Source organism: Ipomoea triloba, chromosome 3 (assembly GCF_003576645.1).
Source record: "Ipomoea triloba cultivar NCNSP0323 chromosome 3, ASM357664v1".
NCBI lineage: Eukaryota > Viridiplantae > Streptophyta > Magnoliopsida > Solanales > Convolvulaceae > Ipomoea > Ipomoea triloba.
Window position 1 is genome coordinate 264,986 of NC_044918.1, and position 10,642 is coordinate 275,627.

General features: G+C 38.7%; 2 protein-coding genes across 5 annotated transcripts; one reads left to right on the plus strand and one right to left on the minus strand.

Annotated features, from left to right (window-relative positions):
- The first annotated feature begins 238 nt into the window (after positions 1-238).
- On the plus strand, positions 239-8,667 carry LOC116013621 (ATP-dependent RNA helicase-like protein DB10). Of its 4 annotated transcripts, XM_031253471.1 has the most exons (9): positions 239-427; positions 1,111-1,429; positions 2,069-2,221; positions 2,693-2,761; positions 3,322-3,591; positions 4,002-4,352; positions 4,465-4,742; positions 7,236-7,691; positions 7,796-8,667. In XM_031253471.1, exons 2-9 carry the CDS (start codon positions 1,130-1,132, stop codon positions 8,301-8,303), a joined length of 2,385 nt encoding a protein of 794 aa, XP_031109331.1. In that variant the 5' UTR covers positions 239-427; positions 1,111-1,129; the 3' UTR covers positions 8,304-8,667. The 4 variants fall into 4 exon arrangements, with proteins under 4 accessions (XP_031109331.1, XP_031109333.1, XP_031109334.1 ...); XM_031253473.1 differs by lacking the exons at positions 239-427; positions 1,111-1,429; positions 2,069-2,221; ... (2 more) ...; positions 4,002-4,352; positions 4,465-4,742 and adding exons at positions 2,768-3,125; positions 5,140-5,257; positions 5,336-5,605; positions 6,016-6,366; positions 6,479-6,756; XM_031253474.1 differs by lacking the exons at positions 239-427; positions 1,111-1,429; positions 2,069-2,221; positions 2,693-2,761 and adding an exon at positions 2,768-3,243.
- A 244-nt stretch (positions 8,668-8,911) lies between these two features.
- On the minus strand, positions 8,912-10,506 carry LOC116013625 (tRNA (adenine(58)-N(1))-methyltransferase catalytic subunit trmt61a-like). The gene is made up of 3 exons (XM_031253484.1): positions 9,980-10,506; positions 9,335-9,579; positions 8,912-9,245 (listed from the first exon to the last, which is right to left on the minus strand). The coding sequence occupies exons 1-3, from the start codon at positions 10,429-10,431 to the stop codon at positions 9,022-9,024; spliced, it is 921 nt and encodes a 306-aa protein (XP_031109344.1). The 5' UTR covers positions 10,432-10,506; the 3' UTR covers positions 8,912-9,021.
- Positions 10,507-10,642: the final 136 nt, after the last annotated feature.

A 10,642-nucleotide genomic window follows, 5' to 3' on the forward strand; every position in this document is an offset into this window, starting at 1 on the left:
CCTCACCGGAATACGGCCGGATTGGAGTTGTGTGACAAAAAATAATTAATTTTGGGAATCAAATTGATGAATACAAAATTAAGGAACTACATTGATAGTTCGCTAACAACTGAGGGACCAAACCAATGATTTACCTTTATTTTTTTTTTCTTTCAAAATCGTAATTGGTGAAAAAAATACCATCCAGTTGAATAAACCTACACTGTATTGTACGTATAAAAAACAATACGTAGCAAAAGAAAAGGAGGGAACGGGCGAGACGGAGAGAGAGCTCGACACTCGACAGCGGGGAGGCGTGGAGCATTTATAGCTACTTCAACCCGAATGCCAGTTATTTTGCAAACAAATCCACATTGTCAGCCGCCGTTCTTCTCTAATTGTTTCGCTCGAAAGTTTAGCTGCATTTGAGATCCGAGCTAACCGTTCGGTATGTAATCTGTAAACCCTAGAACTGAATTTGAAATGGCAACCTAGGGTTTATGATCATGTTTCTTTTTTGATTGATCGGTTATTTGCTCGATTTCCCCGCCGTCTCTGTTATTCTCAATATGGTTTGTATTGGTTGTTAACGTGCCAAAATGTCGGAAGAGTTATTTGCCTTCCCGTGAAATGAGTTCATACGGGACTGTGTTATTTTTTATGCATGTTTTTGGAAAGCTGTGCTTGGTGTGTGAGAATGTATATTGGATTGGACTATGTCGTTTCCTAATGTTCATGCTTAATTTTATTTTTAATTTGTTTCCATTTTTTGTTGTGAGGATCAACATGGAGTCTCTTAGCATTTTGAACAACCTAATGCCTGCATTTGCTATATTTACCCTTAAACATTTTGCTTTCGAGTTATTTCTGCATGCTTTCCTTGTATTGTCTTCCAATTCATCTCCCCCCACCCCAATCTTGCTCTTTCTGTGCATGTATATATATTTACTAATGTGCTTTCAGTTTGTCAGCAATTCATTTTTAGTATCAAGGCTATGCCATGTTTTCCTACACTCTGTTAAACATGGTTGACTCTTGAGGTTGGATTTGTTAGCATTGACCTTAGTTATTCTTTTGATATATACCACATTGGAATGCTCACTACTTGTCCTTTTCTGCTGCCACACATAGTTGAGAGCAAAGTTTGTATATGGCAGCAACTGCAACTGCATCTTCAGCTGGTCCACGTTATGCACCAGAAGATCCCACCCTCCCTAAACCTTGGCGAGGCCTAGTTGATGGTAAGACTGGGTATCTTTACTTCTGGAATCCTGAGACCAATGTTACTCAATATGAGAGGCCTGGGGGCTCTGCTCCATCAAATAAATCATCATCTGGACCTGTAAGTTCATCCATTCAGAAGTCTTCTCAAGGACAACACCCTGACAATGGTGATGATGATAGATATGACAGAGGTAGCAATGGTGGCTCAAGCAGACTTTCCACCGGGGTCAGTAATCAAATATTAAATTTCTTCCATTTTGTTATTGCATTCTGATTGTTTAGCGCTTGTATGTGCACAGTGGATGTTGAAATATGATATATGATATAGCCTGTGCTTGTTTGAAGTGAAAGAGTAATGCTTTATTTTAGATTTTTAGGCTTCTACTTTGGCTTTTAATTTGCTTGCTTTTAGGTTTAATACATTGTCATTTCCATTTGATCTAGATTATTACTTCCTCCGTCCCACTTAATTTTGTCTACTTTCCTTTTTATACCATGTCCACTTTCTTAATTAAAGCACAAGTAATTTTTTGCTTATCCATATTCACCTTTTATTCCTTCTAACTTTTCTAGGTGGACCCCAATTCACCTTTTTTTAGAATGCCAAAATTGGACAAGATATCGCATATTAATTTGTTTTTCTTCTTGAAGTCATGCCAAACACAATCACCCCTTACAGAATGGGGTGGAGGAAGCACATTTTACAGTATCTCTGTCTTCTCATTAAGTGTGCGTGTGTTTGCCTGTTTAAGTATATATATAAAATTTTATTTTATTTTTATTTTTTAGGATTCCACTTTTGGCTGTTTAATATTCTTGGGATTGCCATTTTAATTTGAGCATTTTATTTTTATTTTTATTGCAGGCAGAAAGAGGCAGCTCTGACCATTCTCGTGATGTTTCACAAATGCCAGAAGCTGGAGGTGGACCATCTGCTCCTAAAAGTAATAGTGGATTAAGTATGGGGAGCGACCTATCTCCGGATAGCTATCGCCGCCAGCATGAAATATCTGTAACTGTAAGCATATGAATTGTTTCTGTAATATGAGTGAAAATTCATTTTGTTTCTTTCCTGATTTTCCATATTTTTTCCGGCTAGGAGGGGTTGAGATCAATCAACCTTGTCATCTAACAGCTCCATAACTTTGTTGAATTAGAATTGTGTAATTGTTAAGCTTGGCTCTTAAAATAGTTTTGGCATCACCAGCCTTGGATTTGACATTCATGGCTCATGAACTTCTAGAACTCAAAACACTTTTTTTTATTTAGGTAAACTCCCAACAGTTCTAATATTTGTTCTTTTCTTCTCATTTAAACAAAATGAATCTGTATAAAATAACTTTTGTATAATGTATTTGTATTGAAATATTAAGATGCAATTATGTTTCCAAGAATAGTGGAGCTGGTGGAATGTTCATACCCATCTTGAGGTTCTGTGGTATGCTAGGCATTTGCATTTTCACACATGTTTTATGTTCTATTTTATCAGGGAGATAATGTACCCCCACCTTTCACATCATTTAAAGCAACTGGGTTTCCGTCAGAGCTTTTGAGAGAGGTATGTTGAAACTGTGTATATTTTTCAATTGATTGTGGTAAGAACTTGTATGAAATTCACGGTGATAAGAAACTATTGTACATTATGAGCATGTTGTACTTTTCTGCTAGAATTTCTCTGTTTACTGGAGGCTTATTGTTGATTTTTAGGACTTCGCTTTGTTTTTGCATCTTTAATTTTCTTGGAGATGCAACATTTGCTCCTAGAAGAAACTATGTTGTACACTGTGTTCTTTACCATCTTTTGAGGCCTTTATTTCATGGTCCAATTTTTGTGTTGAGGGATTTCTGAATCATCCATGTTCATGGCTGGGAATGCTGTTGGTGATGATTCCATCTGCCACACTATCTATATGGAAGAAGAGGAGTCCTCCTGCTTTGGCTTGCTGCTCAATTGGCTGCCTATGTAAGGGGGATGTTTCTTCTTCTTGCGCTGGCCAGGGCCACGCTAAAACATCAAACAGCCGTGGAACTTTGAAGCTTGTACATCCAGTAATTGGACTTTGCAATTTTTATTTTTATTATTTATTTATTTATTTATTTATTTTTTTGTTTTTCCAGTTACACCAAGCTGGGTTTTCAGCTCCAACTCCAATACAGGCGCAGTCATGGCCTATAGCTCTTCAAGGCCGAGACATAGTGGCAATTGCGAAGACTGGTTCAGGGAAAACTTTGGGTTATTTGATTCCTGGTTTTATGCATCTAAAACGACGTAATAATAATCCTAGAATGGGCCCAACTGTTTTGGTCTTGTCCCCAACAAGAGAGTTGGCAACACAAATACAAGATGAAGCTGTAAAGTTTGGTACAACTTCAAGGATTTCTTCTACGGTATGATTATTTACTTGTAATGATCTGATCATTCTTTGTTAGTATTCCATTTTTATCTCTTCATTATTTCTACTCACTTTCAATTTTGCAAGAGAAATTCTTGGCTTAATTCTCATGCTGAAGTTTAAACCTTTTGCTAATTTGTCTCATTATGCTTGAGTTTGGGGATGGCCTACATTATTGCGTTTTTTAAGTACACTTTATAAATATTACACATTATGGAATCATTTCCTCATATACCTCAACTTCATGATTAGTTTTATATAATTATATTCATTGAGACTTATTTATGAATACATCATTCCATTTTGCAAATTGATGTTGGCCATTGCAACTATATATGTATGTGTCATGCATTATTTTCTGTGGGATCATTTATAGTTTTTGTTTTTTTAAATGGTATTTAATAGTGTCTGTATGGAGGAGCACCAAAAGGTCCACAGTTGAGGGAGTTGGACAAAGGTGTAGACATTGTGGTGGCAACTCCTGGTCGTTTAAATGACATTTTGGAAATGAAAAGAGTTACACTACATCAAGTTTCATATTTGGTATTGGACGAAGCAGACCGCATGTTGGACATGGGGTTTGAACCTCAGATAAGAAAGATTGTGAAGGAGGTGCCGTCTCAGCGGCAGACTCTGATGTACACAGCAACATGGCCAAAGGATGTCCGTAAAATTGCTGCTGATCTACTGGTTAATCCAGTCCAGGTTAACATTGGGAATGTTGATGAACTTGTTGCAAACAAGTCAATAACACAGGTTGTTGCCTTACTTGTTTATGAAGCCCTGCTCCCCCCCCCACCACCACATTTTGTCTATGCATGAGAAAGTTAAGAAGGTTGATGCATTTCAATTTCCTACTTTACTGCAGTATGTTGAAGTGTTACAGTCAATGGAGAAACGCCGTCGGCTAGAGCAGATATTGAGATCACAAGAGCCAGGATCAAAGATTATTATTTTCTGTTCAACAAAGAAGATGTGTGATATGCTTGCAGGCAACCTTAACAACAAGTTCGGGGCAGCAGCCATTCATGGGGACAAATCTCAGAGTGACAGAGATTACGTGTTAAGTCAATTCCGCACTGGTAGGTCTCCGGTGCTTGTGGCCACTGATGTTGCTGCTCGAGGCTTGGACGTTAAAGATATCAGGTTGGTATCTAGTAGTATTAATTCTGCAACTATCAATCATAATTGTTGACTTCCATTTTTATTGCCTTTAACATTTTAGGACATTATAAACCAGAATTCCTGCTCGGTTGCTCTCTTTAGATTGGAGGTGCATATTTATATTTAGGATAAAGCTTGGTTCTCTTGATCAATGTAGGCGTTGTATACATGGATTGTGCACATACATTGGGGAGGAAAAGGGAGAGACAAGGGGTGTTGTATGCCTTTTCCAATCCTCAAAATAAAAAAAAACATATACAGAGACCATTCAGTTTCATTATGCTCTTATTTCTCCTTTTTTTTTTTTTTTTTTTTTTTTTTTTTTTTTTTTTTTTTTTTTTTTTTTTTTTTTTTTTTNACTATCTATATGGAAGAAGAGGAGTCCTCCTGCTTTGGCTTGCTGCTCAATTGGCTGCCTATGTAAGGGGGATGTTTCTTCTTCTTGCGCTGGCCAGGGCCACGCTAAAACATCAAACAGCCGTGGAACTTTGAAGCTTGTACATCCAGTAATTGGACTTTGCAATTTTTATTTTTATTATTTATTTATTTATTTATTTATTTTTTTGTTTTTCCAGTTACACCAAGCTGGGTTTTCAGCTCCAACTCCAATACAGGCGCAGTCATGGCCTATAGCTCTTCAAGGCCGAGACATAGTGGCAATTGCGAAGACTGGTTCAGGGAAAACTTTGGGTTATTTGATTCCTGGTTTTATGCATCTAAAACGACGTAATAATAATCCTAGAATGGGCCCAACTGTTTTGGTCTTGTCCCCAACAAGAGAGTTGGCAACACAAATACAAGATGAAGCTGTAAAGTTTGGTACAACTTCAAGGATTTCTTCTACGGTATGATTATTTACTTGTAATGATCTGATCATTCTTTGTTAGTATTCCATTTTTATCTCTTCATTATTTCTACTCACTTTCAATTTTGCAAGAGAAATTCTTGGCTTAATTCTCATGCTGAAGTTTAAACCTTTTGCTAATTTGTCTCATTATGCTTGAGTTTGGGGATGGCCTACATTATTGCGTTTTTTAAGTACACTTTATAAATATTACACATTATGGAATCATTTCCTCATATACCTCAACTTCATGATTAGTTTTATATAATTATATTCATTGAGACTTATTTATGAATACATCATTCCATTTTGCAAATTGATGTTGGCCATTGCAACTATATATGTATGTGTCATGCATTATTTTCTGTGGGATCATTTATAGTTTTTGTTTTTTTAAATGGTATTTAATAGTGTCTGTATGGAGGAGCACCAAAAGGTCCACAGTTGAGGGAGTTGGACAAAGGTGTAGACATTGTGGTGGCAACTCCTGGTCGTTTAAATGACATTTTGGAAATGAAAAGAGTTACACTACATCAAGTTTCATATTTGGTATTGGACGAAGCAGACCGCATGTTGGACATGGGGTTTGAACCTCAGATAAGAAAGATTGTGAAGGAGGTGCCGTCTCAGCGGCAGACTCTGATGTACACAGCAACATGGCCAAAGGATGTCCGTAAAATTGCTGCTGATCTACTGGTTAATCCAGTCCAGGTTAACATTGGGAATGTTGATGAACTTGTTGCAAACAAGTCAATAACACAGGTTGTTGCCTTACTTGTTTATGAAGCCCTGCTCCCCCCCCCACCACCACATTTTGTCTATGCATGAGAAAGTTAAGAAGGTTGATGCATTTCAATTTCCTACTTTACTGCAGTATGTTGAAGTGTTACAGTCAATGGAGAAACGCCGTCGGCTAGAGCAGATATTGAGATCACAAGAGCCAGGATCAAAGATTATTATTTTCTGTTCAACAAAGAAGATGTGTGATATGCTTGCAGGCAACCTTAACAACAAGTTCGGGGCAGCAGCCATTCATGGGGACAAATCTCAGAGTGACAGAGATTACGTGTTAAGTCAATTCCGCACTGGTAGGTCTCCGGTGCTTGTGGCCACTGATGTTGCTGCTCGAGGCTTGGACGTTAAAGATATCAGGTTGGTATCTAGTAGTATTAATTCTGCAACTATCAATCATAATTGTTGACTTCCATTTTTATTGCCTTTAACATTTTAGGACATTATAAACCAGAATTCCTGCTCGGTTGCTCTCTTTAGATTGGAGGTGCATATTTATATTTAGGATAAAGCTTGGTTCTCTTGATCAATGTAGGCGTTGTATACATGGATTGTGCACATACATTGGGGAGGAAAAGGGAGAGACAAGGGGTGTTGTATGCCTTTTCCAATCCTCAAAATAAAAAAAAACATATACAGAGACCATTCAGTTTCATTATGCTCTTATTTCTCCTTTTTTTTTTTTTTTTTTTTTTTTTTTTTTTTTTTTTTTTTTTTTTTTTTTTTTTTTAATGTTTGTGAATTGCATATAACCCCTTCCCCTACTACCAATTTCCCCGCAAATGAATATACTTATTAATTCTGCTTGTGATGCTACTTATTGAATGCATTTGTTGCAGGGTTGTCATAAACTTTGACTTCCCTACTGGAATAGAGGATTATGTACACAGAATTGGAAGAACAGGTCGTGCAGGTGCTACTGGTGTGGCATACACATTTTTTGGTGACCAGGATGGGAGGTATGCTTCGGATCTCATCAAAATTTTAGAAGGAGCAAGTCAACGTGTTCCTGATGAACTACGTGATATTGCTTCCCGTGGTGGTGGTGGTGGTGGAATGGGAAGGGCTAGACGTCAATGGAGTGCTGCCCCAGGTGGACGTGATGGAGGAAACATTGGACAGGACTCAGGAAGGGCAGGCTGGAGTATGTCATTCTCTTCGGATAAAGGTGGAGGCCATGGTAACAACCGTGATGGAGGAATCAGTGGACAGGACTCAGGAAGGGCAGGCTGGAGTATGTCATTCTCTTCGGATAAAGGTGGAGGCCATGGTAACAACCATGATTCTTACGACAGGTTCATAGCTAAGTTCTTTGTGTCTCTTCATGTATGGTTTCTGTTTATTTGGTTTTGTTTCTCTTCAATCTACTAATATTTTGGATTTTTGGTTTGATATATAGTGACAGGTATGGCAATAGCTCACAGGATGCTGATGGTTCTGGTAGCTTCCAGGCTTGCAGCTTTCATGAACGTATGATGAAAGCTTCAGAGAAACCTAGGCGTAGTCCTAGTCCTAGCAGAAGCCCTAACAGGGGTTCAGGATGGGGTGGTGACAACAACAGCAGGGGCCGCAGTCGCAGCCGTAGTGTTGAAAGGTTTGATAAGCCTTCTCCTGTTGGTCAAGAGCCTATAGGTGGCAGTTTTCATGAAACCATGATGGCTAAGGCTGGAACATCCTTGGTGGTCCAAAACCTGATGTTGCCCACTTGGGATTCAGTGAATGTTATTGACTCTGGAAAGAATCTTAATGATGATCCTAAGGGCTGTGAAAGTTCTCCACCCAAGCAGCAAAACGATGACCAATATGCTGATGGATCTTGCTTGAATTATGGGGAGGAAGGCAACATTGCCAAGGAAGATGGCACTTTCCAGGATGCATCAGAGAATCCTTCTCCAACTCATCCATAATAATAAGATTGTTAAAATATCCCATAGTGACATGCATGTCTCTGACTCTTTTGATTTTATGTTGGCTTATTTCCGTGTTCATTTTACCAAGTTGACATGCTTGTCGACTTGTCGTAACTCGTAAATGAACAAGAAAAAGGACCCTGGGACGGAAATATGGTGTTTTGGCCGGTATTTTTGTTGACCTGTTGACCGTCTGCTTCTAACTAGTAGAACTTTACAAAAGGAAGATGAAAGAAATGCTTATCGGTAGAACAAGGGGCAGGGTGATCAGTTAATTTTTGCCGTAAGTAATGTAAATTTGAATAGCATCTTTGTTTTGTTGATTATGAAGTAATGAATGCCCCTTTATTTCATAGTCCTGCAAGATAAACTTGAGGTGAATTTCCTCTGAAAACTTGTTCTTTTAGCCCGAGTTTGTCAGTTTTCTGTTTTAAATGGTTTTAAGCTCAGAGTGCCAGAGTCTTGTAGAGTTGTAGGTCACTTAAATAGTACCGTGTCAATAGGACGAGAGTAAACAAGCATTCCAAATTTTTCTTTAGTATTAGTGTAGGGCTTTAAGAATTGGTAATGTTGTTTAGAATAGAAAACAAAAGAAGAAAGCTTTCTTTAGTATTTTGACTCTTTGTGATTCAATAGGTTGAGAAAGTAATTATGAACAAATATTACATTGTAATAAAAAGCTTGTTTATTAAATGAGAGATCCTTTAAATTTCGTTCAAGAAAGAGCGACACATTTCAGCCTGGCAAATGTCAAGTAGCCAGTATGCCCTCTTGCCTCGCTAGAAGGCCTCAGCATCACACTGTTAGAAGCAGAACATTCTACTCCATTAGTAACCCGCTTTCTCTTGCTTGGATTTTCATCAATAGGACCTCCTTCACCCTCCAGAATTTTCTGTCGAACTTCATAGGTGCGAAGAAGTACTTCAAATGTTCTTATATCTGTAGAAGCAAGCATGGAAGAGTGGATCATGTGATGCCACACTCTAATTTCTAGATGCAAACAATCTGATCAAGAACGGCAAAATTACCAGTAAACTGTGAACTCAGTGCTTCACAAGAGTGTTGTACTTGCTCAATGCACGGAGAGAAGGAGCACAAGATACCATCTTCTTTCAACATTTTCCCAGCCGAAGGTATGGCTAACCAAGGCTGAGGGAGGTCAAGGAACACGGAATCTGCCCTTCCAGACAACTCTTCCGGGAACCCTGCCCCTTGTATGTCTCTTACTCCTACACTCACTAGTTTGCTTAAACCTGTCCTCTCAAAATCCTCCCTTTACACAAGACAACATTTTGAATGCTGAATTAGTCAATTACCATCAAATCAACTAAAACAAATAACAATACAACATCATATCACACCATATATATATTTTTTCTGTATGCTCCAAGAGAGCTATAGCTATTACAGACTAAAAAAGAAGTACACTAATTCTTCAAAATGCTAACTTTATGTTAAAGAATACAGCCTTGCCTTTCCACTATGTTTAAAGATCTACATATTTCATATATATCTTACACTCACTGAACTGGCATAATCAACATGGAAATTTCCAGTAAAGACAGTCATACTATAGAGGAAAATCTACTAAGAAAGACATGCTACAGCATATATGAGCAGTGATAATATTATCTAGAAAAAATTAAAATTAAAAGAAGGGAAATTTAGTTTACCTAGCGGAGGCAGCCCTCTGTTCGTGAAAATCAAACGTGTAAACATGTCCGGTGGGAGCAACAGCCCTGGCGAGGGAAGTGGTGAGGGAGCCGCTACCCGTTCCCGATTCAAGAACCACACAACCCGGAACTATCTCCAAATACATAACCACGAAACTGATATCCGCAATGTACAGAATCTGAGTCCGGTGGCTGAGAACGAGCGTCCACAGCTCCGGCGTCGGGGCCAACAGGTAAACAAATCCGCCCTTATGCCCAAACACTTTTGACCCGAACGACTTGCCGATCCAATCCGAGTGCTTAAACGCCCCGAACCGATTCTGGAGCACCCCGTTCTCAGAAACCTTCACGGCTTTCATCGCGTCGTGCTTTTCATACACAATCACCAAATCTCCATATTTAATGCTGCGATTGAACGATAATCTTTTATCCGCCTCGATTTGAAGCACCATTGAGACCAAGCTTAAACCTCAACTGAAGAAGAAAAAGTATCTCCCTCTCTCTTTTCTCTATACTCAACGCCACCGCGGCTTGAAATAAGCGAGGGAAACGGAAGGAATGGGGGATTCACAATTGGGCTTGTACTCGTAGCATTATTTGGGCTTTTCCAATACCAACTAATGGGCCATTTCTAAGAGCCTTAAATTGGCCCAATATCCCCCT